Source organism: Meriones unguiculatus, chromosome 8 (assembly GCF_030254825.1).
Source record: "Meriones unguiculatus strain TT.TT164.6M chromosome 8, Bangor_MerUng_6.1, whole genome shotgun sequence".
In the NCBI taxonomy this organism is placed as follows: Eukaryota; Metazoa; Chordata; class Mammalia; order Rodentia; family Muridae; genus Meriones; species Meriones unguiculatus.
This window is the reverse complement of record NC_083356.1, coordinates 24,559,230-24,580,653: the sequence shown is the minus strand read 5'-3', so window position 1 is coordinate 24,580,653 and position 21,424 is coordinate 24,559,230. Positions and strand designations below refer to the sequence as shown.

Below are 21,424 nucleotides of genomic sequence, written 5' to 3'. Positions count from 1 at the left end.
TCACCGTGTAGCTAAGGATGAGCTTGAACGTGGTCCTCCTGGTGGTATGACAGGCACATGCCCACCAGAACCTGGTTTTACGCAGGGCTGGAGGATGAACTCGTAAAACTTTGTACAAGTGAGGCAAACACTGTACCAACTAAGTTACACCCCAAGCCCAGCTAAGGTTTCATATTAAGGAGTAGCCTCTGGGTAGCGCGCCACCTGTGAGAATGTTGTTGGCATCAAGCCCAGAGTGTAAGAGTGTAGATTTCCCATGTAGTAAGCTCAAAGACTGCAGGCAACGCACAGACCGTGTTTGTTTGTTTGTGTGTGTGTGTGTTTGAGACAGGGTCCCTCTGTAGTCCAGGCTGGTCTTACACTTGTGGCAGGTGGCAGTTATTCTGTCTTAGCCTTCTAAGTGGCGACATTATAGGCACGAGCTACCATGGCCAACGCTCCCAACCATCCTGGTAACATTTTGTCCTGGAGGATGCCTTGAAGAAATTCCTGGGTGTGAACCTTGCCTGATGGATTGGATTGTTACCTAAAAGCTTTAGAGGAGAGATCTTTCCGAGATCTGCCTGCCTTTGACTCCCTGGAGATGGAATTAAAGGTGTGAGCCACCAACGCCTGGTTTGTTTTCAGCTGCTTAGCTCTGTCATATAACCATCCTTATGCTTGGCTTGCTTTGTCTGTGCCTGCAAAAATGTTGAAGCTAGGGGCAGGGGGTCTTTGTTTTGAATGGTTTAGCTCATTTAGTCCAAGCTAGCATGACTCCTGAGAGTCACCTCTGAGAGGAAAGAGGATCTTAAGTTTGAGAGCAACCTAGATTACATAGTAAAGCCATCGCCCAGTTAGGATCTAGCTTGACAGCAAATGTTAGAAAACACCAAACAGGGTTGGAGAGATGGCTCAGTGGTTAAGAGCACTGTCTGCCCTTTCAAAGGACCTGGGTTCAATTCTCAGCACCCACATGGCAGCTTACAACTGTAATGCCAATTCCAAGGGATTGGACACCTTCACACATAAAATTATTCTTTAAAAAAGAAAACACCAAACAATGGTTTGTTTACACTATGGTTCTCTTTCTTTCCCATAAGTAGTTTCCACTGTGAACTACCAGCATCTGCAATGGAACTCCATGAGCAACAAGAGCTACAGGCCTGTGATCAGCACATTTGTTCTACCTCTGGTTTCAGGAAGAGTGCTTGAGCTGGGAGTGGTGACTCATACCTGTAATCCCAGCACATGGGTGACATGAGGAAGGTCATGAGTTTAAGGTCAGCCTTTTCACATAGCAAGTGTGAAGCTAGCTGTAATACATGAGGCAATTTTCTTTCTTTCCTTTCTCTCTCTCTCTCTCTCTCTCTCTCTCTCTCTCTCTCTTTCGTCAAAACAGGATTTCTCTATACCCCTGGCTGTCCTGGAACTCCCTCTATAGACCAGGCTAGCCTCAAACTCAGAGATCCACCTACCTCTGCCTCCTTAGTGCTGGAATTTTAAAAAGGCTGTGTACCACTATCACATGGTGACAGTTTTTTGTTTTTTTTTCGGGACAGGGTTTCTCTGTGTAGCTAGCCCTGGCTGTCCTGGTTGTCCTAGAACTCAACAGAGATCCAACTGCCTCTGCCTCCCAAGTTCTGGGAGTAAAGGCATGCACCACCACGCCTAGCTTTGGCAACAGCTTCTTTTTTTTTTTTTTAATGTTTGTCAGTTATTTTTATGTATATGAGTCATATCTATCTGCACATACATCTCCATGTCAGAAAAGGGCATCAGATCACATTATAGATGGTTATGAGCCACCATGTGGTTGCTGGGAAATGAACTCAGGACCTCTAGAAGAGCAGCCAGTGCAATCTCTCTCTCTCTCTCTCTCTCTCTCTATATATATATATATATATATATTAGTTTATTCACTTTGTATCCCAGCTGTAACTTCTTCCCTCAATCCCTCCCAATCCCATCCTCCTTCCCTCATCTCCTCCCATGGCTCTCTCCAAGTCCACTGATAGGGGAGGTCCTCCTCCCCTTCCATCTGACCCTAGCCTATCAGGTCTCATCAGGACTGGCTGCATTGTCCTCCTCTGTGGCCTGGCATGGCTGCTCCCCTCTCAGGAGGAGGTGATCAAAGAGCCAGCCCCTGAGTTCATGTCAGAGACAGATCCTGTTCCCCTTACTGGGGATACCCACTTGGATACTGAGCTGCCATGGGCTACATCTGAGCAGGGGTTCTAGGTTATCTCCTCGAATGGTCCTTGGTTGGAGTATCAGTCTCAGAAAAGACCCCTGTGCTCAGATTTTTTTGTTCTGTTGCTCTCCTTGTAGAGCTTCTCAGACAGCGCTCTTAACCTTTAAACATCTCTCCAGCCCTGGCAACAGTTTCTTAAAAATTAAAAATAAATTAAGCTTGCCTGAGCTCCAGTAATTGTGGGTGTATTCCTCCAACAAAAGAAATGGCAAAAACTGAAAATGCTTACCTGTAAGAACAGTTTCTGAAATTAAACACATCAAACTGTTATATTGCCTTAGCCAGGAATTATCCCAATAACCTCCTTAATGTATGCGGTGCAGGCCAGAGTACAGTCTGTTCTGTGTGACTACATGCCTGACCTTCTAGAGCAGACGGTGGGAAAAGACCCTGATCCCAATCCCACTTGTAACCCTAACCTTCTTTTCTGCCCATCCAAGAACATGGTTCCTACAAACATTCAACTACCTGCTTCATAATAAATCCGTTGGTACTGTCACATCTTTACATTGATGGTCTTTTTTAAAACATTGTGTTTGTATCTTTGTGAGTACAGGTGCCCACAGAGGCCAGAAGAGGGTGCTGGACTTCCTGGAGCCAGTGCCACAGGTAGTTGTGAGCCACTTCTTGCGCTGCAGACCAACGTTGGGTTCTCTATACGTGCAAAGCAGTATGTTCTTTTAACCATTAAACCTCACCTCCAGCCTCCCAATATGCCTTAAATGCACTCAAACAAGACCTACATCTTGAAGGTGGCCGTCTCTTTCTCTTCCTCCCTCTCCTCACTTGTACAGAGCTAATGAGTTCCTTCTCTGAAGTTCTCATCTTAGTCGACATGGGTTCCCTCTCTCTGAAGGCTTTTCCCCTGCTTCTGTGTCACACACCAGGTGGGCATTCTTGTACATCTTCTCATCTACTACCACTACCGAAATGCCAGAGACACCTTGCCCAGGGCCTTGGTTGTGGAGATACAGATTGGAAAATGTGGTGGTCGATTTTGCCAACCTGACAGAAACACACTGCTGGTGTCTGTGAGACCCACCTTGAATGTGGGTCGCAGCGTCTTGTGGATTGTATAAAATGGAGAAAGGGAGCAAAACGCCAGTGTTTTTTCCTCTCTGCCTCCTGATTGTGCTCTTGCTCGCTATGCCTTCCACACCATGACAAGCGGTATCCTACCATGTGTGGGAAGACGACCTTGAACTTCTGACCTTCCTGCTTCCAGCTCCTCAACGCTGGGATTACAGGTGTGTTCCACCAAGTCCCTGGCATTTTAATGGGGCTCTATGTTTTCATCTGGTGGCTCTACAAATTATGTAGCTAGTCCAGGGGACACATACTAACATGTTGACCACAGGGCCAGGGAGACAGTGGTCCTCAATTCCCATGGCAGCCCCGGGTACCAGAAGGCCTCAGGTGCTAGTGGGGGAGCAAGGGTGTCCTGCCAGACAAGGGAACTCATTGGGGACACAAAGCATAGGCCTGGAGCAAAGGTGGGCCTGGCACTCTGCCTGAGGACTCTGGAAGTCAAGTGTGGACAAACAACATTTGAGGCCCAGGGCGTATCATCTGACTGTGCCCCCATATCATTTCTAGCTGGACTAGGGGCAGGTGCCTAAGTCACACAGACCAATCGTACTCTGACTCCTGGGTTTCATTGCACCAACTTAGCATTGCTGCCTAAGAGGCCCAGGAAGGCCTGAGCCTGGTGGTGAGTTCAGACACTCACAGGCCTGGTTACATGATCCTCTTCCCCAAACTCTGGGATTTGCTTCAGCAGCTGCTGGGATGGAGTTCCCTGGACCCTGGAAGGTCTATGCAAGGGGGAGACCCTAAAAGGAAGGCCCCTCAAAAACAAACAGAAGAGGTCCTGGCTGGAGGCTGAAGCAGCTTTAGTTACAGGGAGGCCAGGGGCTGGCTGGCAGTTCCTCCAGGATGGGGATAAGGGGGAGAGTAGTCAAAAGGAGGCTGGGGTTCGGGCCCAGGTTACACATCCAGGTCGCTGTCACTCGGCTTAGTGTAGACTTGTGTTTTTCGCTGCACAATGCCAGGGCTAAAGGTGGCCCCCAGTGGCCAGTGGCGGACTACATGGTGGTAGGAGGAGGCCAGGTAGTCAAAGTAGTTGATGTTGAGTTTCCGGGCAATGTGCCGGCCCAGGAATTCCATTTGCTACGAATAAGTGAGTGGCAGCCAGTTCTCTGTCCTCCAGACAAGAGACTCCCCACCGGTATGCTCTTTACCAGTATCCCTTCCCCTTCCCACGAGAGTATCCCGCCCTAGCCCTGCCCAGGATTCCCACTGCTCCTGCTGCCCTTTGGGGAGTGGAGGTCTCTGTGGAGGAACTGTGCTGTATTTACCCTCTGAGTATAAAACAGTTCCATCCAAGAATGCTAAGCAGTAGTAATCTGTATCTTTTAGTTGGGGGTGGGGGGAGGTGGGGGTGAGGGTAGGGGTGGGTAGGTTGGGAATGAGGGTGGGGGGAGGTGGGGTAGGAATGAGGGTGGGGGTTGGGACAGGACCCACCTCATAGCGCTCTGACAGTTGCACCAGCACAAGCGGCTCTAGCTTGTATCCACAAAGGACCAGCTGGAAGAAACACCTTCCATAGGCTGCCAATAGATGTACAACTGAGCCAGGGACCTACCCTCCTGGAGCCTGGGGGTGGGAGGGTAGGGGCAGGGCCTCTGAGGAGGTGGGCATAACCAGATGGACTGTCGGCCCCTCCCAGCTCTAAATCCACCACCCTTGGCCCTCTCCCTCTGACCCTCCCCCATCCGGGGCATCACCGTCAGAGCTGAGTGCCAGGCGCACATAGACCAGATGCATCGGCCCCTGATGTACAGTTCGGCCGTGGATGGAGAAATGGTACATGCCACGTGAATGGTTCAGAACTAGGCGGCGCCGGGGCAATGAGGAGACCATGAGCCACAGGCCTACAACCATGCCATAGGCTGGAAAGCACCAGGTCTCCTGCCTCTCTACCTGTGGGCACCAGGGATGAATGGAGGTGAGTTCTGGCAGGAGGCTGCTGTGTGGCCCTCATGCAGAGGAGAGAGGTGTGGGGTGGGGTACGAGGGCTTTGACCTGTCTCAGGACGTCACAGGAAACCAAGACGAGGCAGAAGATAAAGAGCAGTGTCCCCTTCCAGAGTGTGTCCAGGTAGTACTCGAACACAAAGACTGAAGACAGCAGGACCCGGTACATGAGAACAGCTGGGAGCTGCCCATAGTCACAGGACAGTGCCAGGGAGTTGGGGAAAAGGGCCCACCCGGTGGAGGTACTCCATGCTACTTTCGTGTCCGCACTCACAGGTGCGCCTGCCTGCCCTAACCCATCCAGGCTTCAGCCAGCCTCTCTCCACTTCTGGGAACCTGGCCATGCCCAGTGCCCTGCCCACCATCCGGCTGCTGCTGGTTGAAGGGGTAAAAGCTGTTGCTCTTGAGACGCTTGGCTAAGTGTCGCTCAGTAGAGAAAAGTCCTGGGGCCCAGAGTTGGAAGCGCTTAGCAACAGCACTTGCGGCGAGGCCAGTAGTCTGCTCCTTGGGGATCTAGTTAGGCAGATGTCGTTAGAGCTGGTCAGCGTCCAGCTTGCCCATTGCCACCGCCCCGATACCTTTACACAGGGCTCCCACCCGAGGCAATTCCAGGGTTGCAGATCAGGGAAGAGCAAGAGCTGTCAGACGACGGCAGAGTAAGGGAAGCAGGCAGCAGTCCAGCTGGGCTGCCCTGGTTCTAGAATTTCAAGGTAAAGGGTTCTAGAAGGGCTGTTGTATTGACCACACCCTGCTAATGAGCATGCAATTCCTGGGCAGTTTGTACTACCTGGAAGGCAGCCTGACTTCCTCGTGGCCGGACAGCCTAAGCCAGTGCTTCGTACACTGTCACCTTGTGGATTCATTCTGGTGGCTGATAAAAGCCTCTGTGCCTTTTCTCCACTATTGTACACCTTCCTGCCTACCCCATCCTCAGACAACTGTGTCCCAAGGGTGGAATTCACACAGTCCAAGAGTTAAACCCTGCAGTGAGCAGAGACACAGGGCTAGGGGACCTAAGATCCATTCCAAGCCAGCCTAGGTTAGCACGAGCGGAATCCCGAATAAAACAACAAAGGGCTACACACAGAGTGCCCAAAAATACTTTTATTGTAACAAAAAGCCCAAACATTTCTAAATTGAAAAGGGACAGGCAAAGCCAGTAGGTGTTCAAGTTAAGTGGACTCTCTGGAAGAGGGTGGGCTCGTAAGCAGCTGCTCTAGACACCACTGGACTTCCTCCAGGCCCCGGTAGGCACGCTTCAGACCCCGGGGGAGGCAGCGACAGGACTCCAGATTGAGATAGAGCAGCCCCGGGCAACTGCTAATCACAGAGCTGTGGAACAGGCAGGCACAGGAAAGTGAGCCGTTGGCCAGCAAGCCCTGCCTGCCCTCACCTTACACCCGGCCTACCACCTACAGCCAGCCAGGCCCAAGCCTAGGACTCTTGGTGTCCCCAAGTAGAAGTCTGGCCAGTGACTACAACCTTGCTGGCCCCTTGGAGATGTGGAGTCGGGGAGCAGAGCTCTGGTCCCCAAGCCACACACGGCAGCAAGCAGTATGAGATTCATAGCAGGGGAAGACGCACTGACCTGACGGTGCTGGGTGTAACTCGGGTACCCCTCAGGTTGAGGGAGCACAAGGCTGGGTGTAGGTCCCCAGAGGTGCCTGAGAAGACAGCAAGGGCCTGTTCCAAGTCTTTCTCGCTGAAGCCTTGGCCACTGAAATCCAGCTCTCTCAGGGTGTGATACCACTTCTGGGTCAACAGGGAGCTGCCCTTCTTAACTAGGGTCAACCCATCAGACATGCCATACAGGCCCAGGTACAGCTGCTCCAGCTCTGAGATGAGAGAGCTGAGTGAGAACGGAAGGCAAGCGCTGATCCCACATCCCGCCTACCAACCATGCAAGGCCAGCTGACCTTGGCATGGTAAATCACACAGGCCAGTAGGAGTGATTCGAGCACAGCCTCGAAGGTCCAGTAGGCGCAGTTTCGGGGAGCGGTGGAGCAAGCGGCTCAGGACCTCATTGCTCACAAAGCTGCAGGTGGAGCCAGCCAAACAGAGCTCCTCGAGACTGGGGAAGCCTGGTCCCTGGGGTACCCCTCGTCCACAAGGCTTGGGAAGCCAAATCAGATTCAGCAGCCGGAGCACCTGGGAGTTGGGAGGAGGGACAGGCTGCAGGTGGGTAGATGAGTGGCAGGTGGGAGAAGGTAGGGGCTATATACCTGCAGCTGGGGGCAGCTTTTCTGCAGAGCCTCCACAGGCAGCTGCAGGGGCGTGCTGTTGCAGTTCATGCCAGTGCTGACCTCCAGGACTTGGAGCTGGGGACAGCAGCTCCCCTGTAATGGTGGGGAAACACACTAGCTCAAAGGCCTGGCAGTTCCCACTCGGCTCTCTTCCTGCCCGTCACCAACCAACCTACCAGCAGCGCACCCAAGATGGCTGTCGTCTGGGAACTGTAGGTCAGCCACAGCTTCCGCATTCGGGACCCTGCCTCCTCCAAGAAGTTCACCACAGCTGTGGACTCCATCTGGGGATCCAGCACAGGGGTGTGGTTCACCTCACGAGGGCCCAGGCTACTTCAGGGTCGTTGGGGCAAAGGACTCACCATGGAATGGTGTAGGTCCAGGCTGTGGAGCTGGCAGCAGGCTTTCGCTAACATGACCAGAGTGTCAGCAGTGACATTGTGGCAGTCTGAAAGCTTGAGGAAGGTGAGCCGAGGACAGAACTTGCTAACCAGCTGTGGCAAGAGAGAGGCCATCTGGGATTGGGAAGGGCAGGTTAAGTAGCGGCCTACAGGGACACTGGTGGTCATGTCAAGCCCATCCTATGGCCCCAGCTATGACTCCATTCTGTCCATTGCCAGGCCTACTTCGGTGCTTTTCTCTCTGGCAACTTCCTACCTAAGGTGCCGGCAAGACAGATCTGGGCAGACAGGCAGACATCTCTACGGTACAGCACCAGGGCACTCCCCAATAGCAGACACCTCAAATTGTTACAGCTGGCGCGCAGGGCGGTCTCAAGCTCTCACCTCCAACACAGAGTGTACTTGAGACTTCCAATGGATAAGGGTCAACCTCTGGAGCTGTGAGAACCTGGGCAACAGCAAGGTCCAGTTGTGCTAGGGTCCTTATGCTACCCGTGAGGCCAGCATCCTCCCTACCCAACGCGGATGCACGGAGGCACAGGCAGAGGAAGGAAGTCGACGACAAGGAACCCTCACCGATTGGGTATGAGCCACTCCAGGGAAGCAAGGAGCTTCTTCTCTGCCTTAAGGTTGCCCTTGGCAGACCTGCCAACCAGCGGGGGTGACAGGGTCACAGTATGCCAGAGCGAAGGATGGGAGGTGGCTTCATGCCAACGGTGGCAAACGCGTGCAGCCCTAGGAGAAGAAACAGTTTGCTGAGAGCGCGTGGCCTTTTGTGGGTGATGCCTACGATAAAGTGTCTTAGGAGCAGCAGAGATGCCCTTGCAACCTGCAGCGCAGATTCACTGACGCCCGCCCTCAAAGTTAGGCTTTGGGGGGGTTCCAAATGCAAAAAGGTGCTAGAGCACTCCTGTACGCCCTTTGAGATGCTTTACCCCCTGCCTTGCAGCTCCACCCGCTCAGTAGGCCAGTCTATACCCCGCCAGGGGGTGTTAGTGTACCTGCCAAGAAACGGCATGGGCCCATGAGCCGCAACCAACAACCCGAAAATATGCACCAGGACTTCTAAGGGAATACGGTCTCCCCAGCCAGAATCCGGACCCTGATCGGGTGACGGCTCCGGTTGGGGTTTGGTCCTGGGCTTGGCGGCAGCCTTGGGGCCACGAGCCACTGGCTTCGGAGCGCGGCGGGGGGCGCGCCTGTGCGCACGAGCGCGCGTAGGCTCCAGGTCCGGCAGCACGAGCAGCATGCTGTCCGCCTGCAGCAAGTGATACCCAGAACCGCGAGGTGCCAGCCGGTCCCACCACCAGTCCTCGGCAGAGCGAGCCCGTGCATCGGGCCGCTTGGAGCCCCGAGCTCGACGCCGAACTCTCCCAGAAGCCACAGGAGCCATAGCCCCGGGAGCTCCGCTAAGGCGGAAGGTGGGTGGTAGGCTGGGAGGAAGGGGCGTGGTCCCCTACCTCAGGCCTTCTATTACACTTAGCTTCCGGGGGGTGGGACTTCCGCTGCGAGTTCTAGCGGGTTCGCCGGTGTCTTCATCCAGCCCTTGGGCTGAGATTTGGCTGCTTTCCGGGCTGAGCGGCGCGCTCCTGGTGCTGGGCGGGCAGCCACAGACCCACGCCCCTGATGCTCAGTGTTGGAGCCCTGGGTAAAGCCAGCCAGCCACACCCCTCGCCGACCCATGCCGGCTGCCTGAAGTTCCGCTGTCATACAGTTTGGTTTAGCCGCGCTGAGACTTGGTCCTCCGCAAGCCCCAAGGACTGCTCCTTCGCTGATCCTCCTGCCTGGAGCCACGCTTTAGGCCAGCTTCTTGCTCCCCAGCTTGTCAGTCTTGTTCTGTGGGCTCCCAGGACAGGCTCCTTGGTACGTGCAGCTCCTGATCTATCTGCCGCCTCCCTCCAGGTGTCCTGGTTTTGCATCTCAGACCCGGTCTCTGTTCACTCGCGTTTTTGTTTTTTTTTTTTTTTTTTTTTCTCCTTCCAGCTGGGAGAGGTTTGGCTCCTAGAATAGCCATAGAAGCTTTGGACCTTCGTGGGGAAAGAGCGGATTGTTACCTGCACTTTGTCCTGGAAGGCCCCCTTTGACCTAATGGCAGCACCTCCGCTGGGCCGACTGGTGCTGACCCATCTGCTGGTGGCCCTTTTCGGCATGGGCTCCTGGGCTGCTGTCAACGGGATCTGGGTTGAGCTGCCCGTAGTTGTGAAAAGGCTCCCGGAGAGTGAGTGAAGAGAAGTGGGCTGAGGTGGGCCGCTGCTGCAGCTCTTCATTCCTTAGCCTAGTGTCTTTACACTGTCTCCTCCCTCCACTGCAGGTTGGAGCCTCCCTTCGTACCTCTCTGTGCTTGTGGCTCTGGGAAACCTGGGTCTGCTGCTGGTGACCCTGTGGAGGCGCCTGGCCCGCGGCAAGGGCGAGCGGGTCCCCATCCAAGTGGTGCAGGGACTAAGCATAGTGGGCGCAGCCCTGCTGGCCCCTCTGTGGCACCATGTGACCCCAGTGGCAGGGCAGCCCCACTCCGTGGCCTTCCTAACACTGGCATTTATACTGGCACTGGCCTGCTGTGCTTCTAATGTCACTTTCCTGCCCTTCCTGAGCCACCTACCACCTCCCTTTTTACGGTCTTTCTTCCTGGGTCAGGGCCTGAGTGCCCTGTTGCCCTGCATACTAGCTCTGGTGCAGGGGGTGGGCCGCCTTGAGTGCCTGCCAGTGCCTGCCAATGGCACCACTGGGCCTCCTATCAAGGTGTCTCCCATAAATTTCCCAGAGCGCTTTTCTGCCAGCACTTTCTTCTGGGTATTGACTGCCCTCCTGGGTACTTCAGCTGCTGCCTTCCAAGGTCTCCTGTTAATACTGCCATCGCCACCGTCTGTACCCACAGTGGGTACAGGGCTTCGGGTAGAAACACCGGGAACAGAAGAGGAAGAGGAAGAGGAAGAGGCCTCACCGTTGCAGGAGCCACCAGGCCAGGTGGCAGCCACCGTTTCCAGCCCAGACCCTAAAGCCCATCAGCTGTTCTCTTCCCGAAATGTCTGTCTACTGGGGCTGCTGGCTATCACCAACGCCCTGACCAATGGTGTGCTGCCTGCTGTCCAGAGCTTTTCCTGCCTGCCCTATGGGCGCCTGGCCTACCACCTGGCTGTCGTACTGGGTAGCTCAGCCAACCCCCTTGCCTGCTTTCTGGCCATGGCAGTGCTGTGCAGGTGCACATGGGCCCCAACCCCCCCCTGGGGGGGAGGAGCTTGAGGTGGGCCAGGGCCTTGGCACAGCCAGTCCTGAATCTCAGCCTATCTCTGGCAGGTCTCTGGCAAGGCTGTATAGTCTGTCTGTACTGGGCATGTTCTTTGGAGCCTACCTGATAACGCTGGCAGTCCTGAGTCCCTGTCCTCCTCTGGTGGGCACCTCTGTGGGTGTGGTCCTCGTGGTAAGTATGATGGGGACATGAAGTAGGAATAGGACTTATCTCAGAAGCAGGGGAACCTGGTGCTCAGCCCGCTGCTGCAAAAACTCCACTCTACCCCCTCTTTCAGGTGCTTTCATGGGTACTGTGTGCGGGCCTGTTCTCATACATCAAGGTGGCGATCAGCTCCATGCTGCACAGTGGAGGCAGAACAGCATTGCTTGCAGCTGGTGTGGCTATTCAGGTGGGCTCTCTGCTGGGCGCCATTGCCATGTTCCCTCCCACCAGCATCTATCAAGTATTTCGCAGTGGAGAGGACTGTGTGGACCAGTGTGGCCCTTGAACCTGGACCTGTGGGACTTACTTCACACTTGTCTTCACCTGGAGACCGCCACAGTGCCTGAGTCCTGAGGCCCGAGGTGGCCTCCCTTTTCATGGATATTGCACACTCCATAAGAGACCTGGCTTTTGAGAAAAGACCAGAGTGAGGACCAAAGAGAAGGCCTGGATCCAGGAATAGGTTGGGGCTGTGGCCTTCGCCCTTGGGACCTTTGTGGGAGTTGCACAATAAAGCATCTTTATACAGTGGGTCGTTAATCCCATAATCCTATGAGCACAGCCCCCAGTGCCATGTCTGCTTCTGTAGGAGTCATCCCTTCCCAAGATCCTTGTGAAGGTTCTGGGCAGGCATTTATCCATTTGTCTAGTTGCTCTTGCAGGGCCTTGGGTCGGGACTCCTGCCGCCGTTGCTCGTTGCTGTTTTGGAACTACCTTGGGAGACGAAGGCCAACTCCCAGAGCCCACATGGGGCTAAAATAGTCTAGTCAGCTTGGAGTTGGCTAGATAAGTGTGGGGCCGCTGCTCCACAGCATGTCTTGAGGGTGTGAGGGTCAGACATAGTTGGGAAGTTATCCAACAAGGGGCCCTGGGGATGGTGGCTTTGACCCCTGGCTACAGAAGACCCTCCTGCCAAGACCTTTAAATTGGGTGCAAGGTTCAGGCCCCAAAGGAGCTCAGTGAAACTGGTTGTTTGTGCGTTTGGTTTGCTTTTTTGTTTTGTTTTGTTTTATCTGCATGAGTGTTTTGCCTGAGGAGGTCAGAAGAGGCTGTCTGATCCTCTGGAACTGGAATTACAGACTGATGTGAGCTGCCTTGCAGGTGCTGGGAATCGAACCCAGGTCCTCTGGAACAGCAGTAAGGGCTCTTAACCACTGAGTCTTCTGTCCAGGCCCACGAGCTGTTTTGTTTGTTTGTTTGTTTGTTTTTGTTTTGTTTTGTTTCAGGTTCTGACCGGCTCAGGACCTTTCAGCTTGAGAACATTGCTTACCAGTCCTCCAGCTACTGATTCCCAGTTTCCAGCTTCTGTGGTCAAAGCTCCCAAGTCGTCTGTTCAGGTAGACATGTTGTAGCTGTCTTCCACCCAAACTCCCCTTATAATCAGACTGCGCCCTTACCCCATGGCATCTGTAGGGTCGTCTCCGGGATGGGTGGCTCTCACACAAAGGGCTGGGGCCTCAAGTACGAGTGGAAAGATCCTTTGAACCAGGAGAGGGAAATGAGGATTTGGAGGCCATGCTGGGGCCAAGGGTTTTTGCCTTCTTGTCTTATGGCAAACAGGAGAGAGAAGCCTGTGGGGGAGGCTGGGCACCAAGTGTGTCCAAAAGTGTGACTGGAATGGCAGGAAGCCTCACCCTCACGGGAGCTCAATGGGAGAAGGAGAAAGATTGCCACCCTTGCTGCCCAAGTTCTTCCAGGTCATCTTTGTGAGCTTAAGAAGACTTCTGTCCTTGACTTGGCCACCTAGCTTTGTTTCTGTCCCCCCTGGCTCCCATACCTAGTCAGGACCACCTGGGCAGGGGAACTCGCTGATTCCCTAGGAGTTCCTGTGGCTCAGATGTTGACTCGGGAGCAGGGGTGGCGGAGGGTGACGTGCAGGGCTAAAGCAAGTGAGACCAACAATAAGGTTGAACTCTTCAGGACTTATTCCAGTGACTCCCTTCCCCTTTTGTACTCTGCCCTGGTCCCTGGGCAGCCATCCATGTCTGGGGCCACCAGAGGCTAGAGATTGGAAGGTTTCTTCCCAGCTCTTCTTCTTGGTTTCCTCAGGTCAGTGATCAGACGGGGGCCTCTGTCCTAAACTCACTTGTGCATTTGTACAAGGTGTGCTAGATCCAAGGGCCTCAGAGCAGCATGGCCCTTCAGATATGTATGGTCTCCTGGAGAGAAGGGATCAGCCACTTCAGATCCTGGCCAGCCTGAGCTCGAAGCGGGTGGTTTGAGGAAGTCACTGCTCTTTGAAGTTCTAGTGCCTTCCTGTCCTGCCACAGAAAACCGGGCAAGGATCAAAATAAGACAGGGTGGAAAACAATAGGTCCAGGATGGAGGCAAGGCTGTCTGCCAAGTCCATGGGTGTCCACAACACACAGGAGAGCCCACCACCCAGGCCGCTGAGTCCTGGGCCGAGGGGTTAGAGGACACCCCACAGGAAGGTAGCTGCTGAAGGAGGACTTGTCACTGAAGGCAGTCCCTTGAGTGCTGAGCCACACTGCAGTTTTCTGTATTGTCACCATGTATGTCCCCTTGGCTCTTAGAAGTCAGAAAAGGGCCATTTAGAGGGAGCCTCTTTTCCCAGGTGTGAGACAGCCTACGATACAGGGGCAGGGCTTGTCTTTTGGGGACTGAATGACAAACATTAATGTCTTCTCCTTCCCCGGTTCTCAGCTCAGGGAGTCCCCAATAGCTGTGGGTTCAGATGTAACTGCAGATGGAACAGACTTTCAAAGATGCTCAGAGACACAATCTGATTTGGGGATGCAGGACCATCCTTTAAGGGCCATAACAGTTGGTTCATAGGGATCTCCCCAACTTCTGTGATGCTGGAAAACAAGCAAGAGAGGGGTGTGGAGCATCAGCAGTTCAAGAAGCGACTGAGTTGGCCCCTCCCACCCCATCCTACCTCCAAGGGAACAAACAATGGAGCTGCCTTTGCTGTGCTGCAGCGTTCACACAGCTTCCAGGGCTCTAGATGCACTGTTTGTTGTATTTTTCTTTCACTTCCTTTCCCCTTCCACTCCTCCATCCTTTTTACCTTCCTCTTTTTACCTTCCTTCCTTTTTTTTTTTTTTTCCAAGTAGTACAGGCTGGTTTCAAACTCACCATGTAGCCGAAGATACTCCTGCCTTGGGTTCTGGGACCACACGTGAGCTCCACCGTGCTAGTTTAGTCAGTGGTAGGAGTTGAATTCAGGGCATTGTGTTTGTTAGACAAGCAGCCTAAGAATTGCATTAAGGAGGGAGGGGCTTATGGGGGGGATACAAAGTGAATAAAGTGTAATTAATAAAAAAATAAAAAAGAATTGCATTAAACCAGGCTGGAGAGATGGCTCAGGGGTTAAAAGCACTGGCTGCTGCTCTTCCAGAGGTCCTGAGTTCAATTCCCAGCAACCCCGTGGTGCCTCATAACCATCTATAACGAGATCTGGTGCCCTCTTCTGGTATGCATTCACATATGCAGGCAGAACACTGTGTATGTAATAAGTACATAAATATTAAAAAAGAATTGCATTAAATCCTTCTTGTACATATTTTTTTTTTCTCTGTAGTTCTCTTTATTTTCCTGTGTGATTTGAACCATGGGAGCCAGACTGGCGTGTCGCTCAGTGGTAGAGGCTTATCTGGAATGTACACCGCATTCCAGACAGAATGTGCTGGGTTCAGTCTCCACCACTGTAAGACAAAAACATGACCCAGCTGTAGAGTATGGTAGGGAGAGAATGGGGAGTGCCTAATGGCTCCAAAGTTCATTTTGTAAGATGAAAGAGCCCTAGGGGTGGGTGGTGGTGGTGGTCACACCACATTCTGAATGTTTTTAAACCCTGTACTTTGAAAGTACTTTATTCCTAGCACTTAGGAGGCAGAGGCAAGTGGGGTCTTTCTGTTTAAGGCCAGCCTGAACTACACAGTGAGCTCTAGCATACCCAGGGCTACCTAGGGAGACCCTGTCTCAAATACAAAAAAAGTGGTTAAGATAGTCAAGTTTTTCTTTTGTTTTGAGACAGTCCTCCTATAGCCTAGCCTGGTCTTTGTTTGTTCCTCTGTGAGATAGGGAGAATCTCATTATGCAGACCAGGCTGGCTTGGGTCTCAGAGACAGAGATCTGCCTGTCTCTGTTAACACTGCTGGGATCAAAGGCATTTACCACCAGGATTTGCAAAAGAATTATCTTTTAGTGCTATCAAATGCTTACAGATGAAAGAAGAGCATGGATGGATGGAATTTTCTTCAAAGTAACCCAGCAACAGGATGTGGGGCATGGTGTAAGATGGGCAGGAGCAAGTGATTTCTGGAATTCAAGCCCAGCTCTGTCTACATAGTAAGTTCCAGGCTAACCAGGAATACTCAGAGACTAATATATGTATATATAGATGTGTGTGTGTGTATCTTAGGTTGTTAGGTTTTATCCAGACATTTAAATTTTAATTACATTAATTTTATTTAAATATTTTAATTATCAATCCAGGAAGTCTAATCCAAAGAATTACTAAGAAAATAGCTTTAAAATGCAGAAAAAAAGCCAGGCACAGGGTGGTGCACATGGTGTAATTCCAGCACTTGGCCAAGGCAGGGGGATCTCTGTGAGTTTGAGGCCCGCCTAGTCTACAAAGTGAGTACAGGACAGCCAAGGCTACGCAGAGAAACCCTGTCTTCAAAAACAAAAAAAGCAGGGGGAAAAAACCCAAAGATGGGTTGTGATCGTATCACTCAGTGGGCTGAGGCAGCAGGATTGCCATGAATTGGGGGGCCAACTGGAGCTATAGATGAGACCCTCTCAAGAAACAAACAAAAACCACAGTTGGAAACACTTATTCAGCATACAAGCCAGTAATGGGAGAACAAAGGAACAAAGAGATTAAGGCGGTGGAGCAAGCCTCATTGATTATGTTGGGATTGTATTCCTGGAAAGACCAGCACAAAAGAGCAAGTCAGTTTGACCCTGTCTTGAAGTCCACACCCATGCCCTCGGGTGTGTCTTGGTTTCGTTCCACGTGCTTCTCTTAACCCTTGTGCTAGGTAGGCTCAAAGTATTAATTAAACCCCAATTCCACTTAAAACAAAAAAACCCAGACATCCTTCTCCACCGTCTAGCCAGGTAAGTGTAGTCCCCACCCCTCATGGTGGAAACTATTTCTTTGCAACAGATGGAAACCACGACAGAGAACCACAGCCAATGAGAATGCAATGTGGAGCCCAGTACCAACTGATAGACACAACTACACCTAAAGCTAACGAAACATTGCAGATTGTATGAGCCACCCACGCTTCTGGGAACCAAACCTGGGTCCCCTGTAAGAGGACTTACTGGCTGAACTGTCCAGCCCCATGAGATCCTGTTTAAACAGGCAGAATGGTGTCAAAACCAGCATCAGGCAGGATATCATATGGGTTGACAGTTTCATTCTCAAACTATGGAACTGGGCGTTCAGAATAAAACCCTTACATTATGGTTAAACAACTTAAAAAAATAATAGCTCTTACTGTGTAGCCCAAGCTGGCTACACAGATTGCTTGCTGTAATCTTCTGTCTCTGCCTCCCAAGTGCTGGGATTACTGGCATGAACCTATGTGCTCATCTCCCTTTATTTATTTTTTTTAATGATTTATTATTTATGCGCATTGGTGTTTTGCCTGCATGTATATCTGTGTGAAGGTGTCAGTTCCCCTGAAACTGGAATTACAGACAGTTGTGAGCTACCATGTGGTTGCTGGGAATTGAACCCAGGTCCTCTAGAAGTGCAGCCAGTGCTCTTAACCTCTGAGCCATCTCTCCAGCTTCCTTCCATAATTGATTTGTTTGTTTGTTTGTTTGTTTGTTTGTTTGTTTGAGACAGGGTTTCTATGTAGATCTGGCTGTCCTGGGACTTACTCATAGACAGAGGCTGGCCTCTAATTCACAGAGATCCCCTTGCCTCTGCCTCCAAGTTCTTGGGTTAAAGGTGTAGGCCACCATGCCCAGCTTAATTGATGTTTGACAATGGACAGGGCGTTTTTATGAGTAGCAGTGGAAATAAGAGAGTGATAGGAGTCCTGTGATAATGTCCTACTCCAGCCTCTGAATGTACACCCATATGCAACACATACAGAGACAAATAGACGTATACATACGCAATTTTTAGAAATTAAAAAGTAGCATAGAACCACGCACGTTGATGCAGAGCACAGGCTGGGAAGAAGGCCTAGTAGGTAAAGCTCTTGCCATATGCGCTGGCAAATGTCTTGTCAATCTGACACAAGTCAGAGCCATTTGAGAAGGAACCTCAATGGAGAAAATGTCCCCTCCAGACTGGCCTGTGGGACATTTTCTTGATGGATGATCGATGTGGGAGGGACCAGATCAATTTGGGTAGTGTCCCCCCCCCCCAGCAGGTAGTCCTGAATGGGGGAGAAAGCAGGCTGAGGAAGCCACGAGGAGCAAGCCAATGAGCAGCGGTCCTCCATGGCCTCAGCATCAGTGGCTGCCTCCGGGTTCCTGCCCTGACTTCCTCGGAGGACGGACCATAAGCTGGGAGATGAAGCAAACTGTCTCCTCCCCCAAGTTACTTTGGGTCATTGTGTTTTCTCACAGCACTGGAAGCCTGACAGAAACCTAACTAAAACATCATACAAGCATGAAGACCTGAGTCCCAATCCCCAGAGCCCATGTAAAGCTGGGAGGACACCATAGCCTACGTCTGTAACCCCACCATTTCCACCATGATGTAAGATGTGGAAACAGGTGAATGTCTCCATCAGCTGTCTGACAGTTGATGTAGAGATTTCACCCGACATCAGAGATCCGATATCCGATATCATATGGGCACCAGTCAACAGTCACACATGTGGTACACATACACAGAAAATAAAAACATAAATCTTAAAAAGAGTCCAGGGGTGGTGGCTCATGCCTTTAATCCCAGCACTCGGGAGGCAGAGGCAGGCAGATGTCTTTTGAGTTTAAGGCCAGCCTGGTCTACAGAGAGAGAGTTCCAGGACAGCCAGGGCTACACAGAGAGACATTTTCTGCTCTGTTAAAAAAAAAAGGCTAGGCATCAAGCATACCTTTAAATGCCTTCACTCAGGCAGATCTCTGTGAGTCCAAGCCCAATCTGGTCTACATAGCATGTTTCAGGCCAACCAGGGCTATAGAGAGGGACAGTGTCTCAAAAAAATTAAATTGTGCACGCGTGTGAGACGGAGAGCTCAGTGGATAAACTCACCAAGCCTAAGAACTTGAGTTCAATCCCTGGGACACACAAGGTAAGAAAAAAACTGAGTCCCACAAATCGATCTCAACTTCCACTGTCCATGACACAGACTCCCCCATACAAATTTGTAATTTCCAAAAAAAGGAAAAAAAAAAAAACTAAAGAAAATGAAAGCTGGGTATAGTTGTACACACCCTTAACCCCAGCACATGGGAGACAGAGGTAGAGTTTGTCCACAGCAATTTTTTTTTTTTTTTATGGAGACCTAGAAAGATGGCTTAGCAGTTAATCACAGGGTCATAGGTTTGTAAGAGGGAAAATGCTTGCGCAATTGCAATATCCTGGTGAGGGGAGGGAGTGGTTATGATAAGAGGTGGAAAGGGCTTCAGTGGGGAGACAGTGACTTCAGAGCTTAATGGCCTGTGACCTGGAAGATCCCAGTTGTATCAGGGGCACAAGCAAGAATATTTGTGCCAGTGAGTAGACAGGAGAGGGAGTTCCCAAAGAGCCACAAGTTAAGATCATTGAGCGAAAGGCAACAAGGAGAGAGAAGTCGCCGTAGAGACTGGGTGCAGAACTGTGAAATAGTGAAATGCAAAATAGATTATTGGTGTGTTTGGGTTCTCTATATTTCTTTACTTCTTTGTTATTTTGAGACAAGGTCTCATGTAGCCCAGGCTGGCCTCAAACTCATTATGTAGACCCAGCTAGCTTTGAATTTCTGAACCTGAGCCTTTGCCTTTCAAGTGCTAGCATTACAGGTGCATGCCAACATGGCCAGCTCAGAATAGTTGTTTGTTTGTTTGTTTTTCAAGATAGTGTTTCTCTGTGTGGCCTTGGTTGTCCTGGACTCACTTTGTAGACCAAGCTGGCCTCAAACTTAGAGAGATCCACCTGCCTCTGCCTCCCTGAATGCTGGGATTACAGGCTTGTGTCACTGTGCCTGGCCTTTTTCTTTTTTTTGTTTATAGAGACAGGATTTCTCTGTGTATCTGTGTAGCCTTGGCTATCCTGGACTTGCTTTGGATATCAGACTGGCCTACGAATTCAAACTTAGAGAGACCCACCTGCCTCTGCTGGGATTACAAGCATGCGCCGTCACTGAACCCTAAACTTTTTTAAAGGTTTACTTGTGTATACACATGAGCACTCTATTTGCACGTATGCCTGCATGACAGAAGGGAGCATCAGATCCCATTACAAGTTGTTGGGACACCATGTGGTTACTGGGAATTGAACTCAGGACCTCTGGAAGAGCAGCCAGTACTCTTAACCCCTGAGCCATCCCTCCAGCCCTCATGATAGTTAAAAAAGAAACCACAGTATGATTTCAAGAGGACAGATAAGAAGTCTGAGAAGAATGACTGTAAAGATGAGGGGAAGCCAAGCCAGGAAAGGAACAGTGTTGGGGTAAATTGTTAAAGACAGGGCTGTGCCCAGGAATAGTCTAAGTCTCCCTGAAAGTGCCCGTCTAGGGTAAATATCCTAAACTGGATTGGGTGTTATAGAATGTCATTGGAATAAGAGAGAGTAAAATTACATCATGGAACTTCAAAGGTGAGAGAAAGAATCTTGGCTGCCTATTAAGTTTCGGTGGTGTTTGGGTTCATTCTGTCTTACTGACAGATGGTTCTGTCTGTCCAGTGAAGAAGTGAAGCTATCTTTCAGAACTGGTGGATATTTGAGTCCCTTGCACATGGTACGTAAGTGAAATTTATTTGCCAGTCTTGTCCCAGCATAGTCCCCTCATGCTGAATAGACCACAGAGGGCTTGAGGGTCTGTGGGTTCCTCAGGGTTATCCTTCCAACACAAAGGACAAACTTTAGCGTCAGACCACAGGGTGAGGCTGGAGAGAAGGCTCAGTGGTTAAGAGCACTTGCTGTTCTGGCAAAGGACCCTGGTTTGGTCTCTCACATCCATGTGTGGCTGATGACAATCAGTTACTCCTGTTCCAGAGGGATTCTTACCCTCCACTTCTGACTTCCGTAGGCACCAGGCATGCACATAATACACACACATACGTGCAGGCAAAACACTCATACACACAAAAAACACAAACTTTTAAAAAATATATCATTTATTTATTATTCACACAGCATTCTGCCTGCGCACCAGAAAAGGGCCCCAGATCTCACTATACATGCTTATGGGCTACCATATGGTTGCTGGGAATTGAACTCAGGACCTTTGGAAGAACAGTCAGCATTCTTAACCTCAGAGCCATCTCTCCAGCCCTGAACACATACATATTAAGAGGAGGAGGAGGAGGAGGAGAGAAGAAGAAGAAGAAGAAGAGAAGGAGGAGGAGGAGGAGGAAGAGGAGGAGGAGGAGAAGGAGGAGGAGGAGGAGGAAGAGGAAGAAAGGGCTAGCAAGATGGTTCACTGAGTAAAGGCACTTTGTCACACCAGCCTGATGACCTATTTGAGTCCCTAGGTTCCACGTGGATAAGGAAGGAACCAAGTCTCATGACTTGCATCACACATACACAGACTGAATTAAAAAAAAAAAAAAAAAACTAGCCCGGTAGGAGTGGCACACATCTTTAATCACAGCACTTGGGAGGCAGAAGCAGTCAGATAGGTGAGTTCGAGGCCATCCTGGTAGAGAAACCCTATCTCAAAAGAGATAGAGAAACCCTATCTCAAAAACAGAAAGAGAGAGAGAGAGAGAGGTGGGGGGAGGGACTCAGTCGAAGTTGGAGGGCCCTTGTCCCCAAATTCATGGCCTGGTGAAAATTGTTAAGGATCTCCCATTGGGAAGATGCAGGCAGCTGCGTGTTCTCCGAGCTTTGTGTATCGATCCCTCTGGGGTGCCTGATCTAAAGGGCAAGGAGGTCCCTGAGGGCGTACTGTGGGTGAGGGATTGGAGACTAAAGC

General features: G+C 51.1%; 3 protein-coding genes across 5 annotated transcripts; 1 reads left to right on the top strand and 2 right to left on the bottom strand.

Annotated features, from left to right (window-relative positions):
- Positions 1-3,932: 3,932 nt before the first annotated feature.
- Tmem249 (transmembrane protein 249) lies at positions 3,933-6,131 on the bottom strand. Its single transcript, XM_021659763.2, has 6 exons — positions 6,111-6,131; positions 5,631-5,781; positions 5,318-5,412; positions 5,020-5,215; positions 4,757-4,842; positions 3,933-4,402 (listed from the first exon to the last, which is right to left on the bottom strand). Exons 1-6 carry the CDS (start codon positions 6,129-6,131, stop codon positions 4,220-4,222), a joined length of 732 nt encoding a protein of 243 aa, XP_021515438.1. The 3' UTR covers positions 3,933-4,219.
- A 226-nt stretch (positions 6,132-6,357) lies between these two features.
- Positions 6,358-9,364, bottom strand: Fbxl6 (F-box and leucine rich repeat protein 6). Of its 3 annotated transcripts, none has more exons than XM_060389206.1 (9): positions 8,914-9,364; positions 8,489-8,647; positions 8,297-8,360; positions 7,874-8,026; positions 7,688-7,795; positions 7,491-7,604; positions 7,185-7,380; positions 6,857-7,103; positions 6,358-6,600 (listed from the first exon to the last, which is right to left on the bottom strand). In XM_060389206.1, exons 1-9 carry the CDS (start codon positions 9,303-9,305, stop codon positions 6,441-6,443), a joined length of 1,593 nt encoding a protein of 530 aa, XP_060245189.1. In that variant the 5' UTR covers positions 9,306-9,364; the 3' UTR covers positions 6,358-6,440. The 3 variants fall into 3 exon arrangements, with proteins under 3 accessions (XP_060245189.1, XP_021514816.1, XP_021514823.1); XM_021659141.2 differs by having other exon boundaries at positions 7,185-7,416; positions 8,914-9,363; XM_021659148.2 differs by having other exon boundaries at positions 7,185-7,416; positions 7,874-8,005; positions 8,914-9,362.
- Positions 9,365-9,419: 55 nt separating this feature from the next.
- Slc52a2 (solute carrier family 52 member 2) lies at positions 9,420-11,924 on the top strand. The gene is made up of 5 exons (XM_021659225.2): positions 9,420-9,775; positions 9,896-10,130; positions 10,224-11,109; positions 11,207-11,330; positions 11,437-11,924. Exons 2-5 carry the CDS (start codon positions 10,001-10,003, stop codon positions 11,647-11,649), a joined length of 1,353 nt encoding a protein of 450 aa, XP_021514900.1. The 5' UTR covers positions 9,420-9,775; positions 9,896-10,000; the 3' UTR covers positions 11,650-11,924.
- The last annotated feature ends 9,500 nt before the right edge of the window (positions 11,925-21,424 follow it).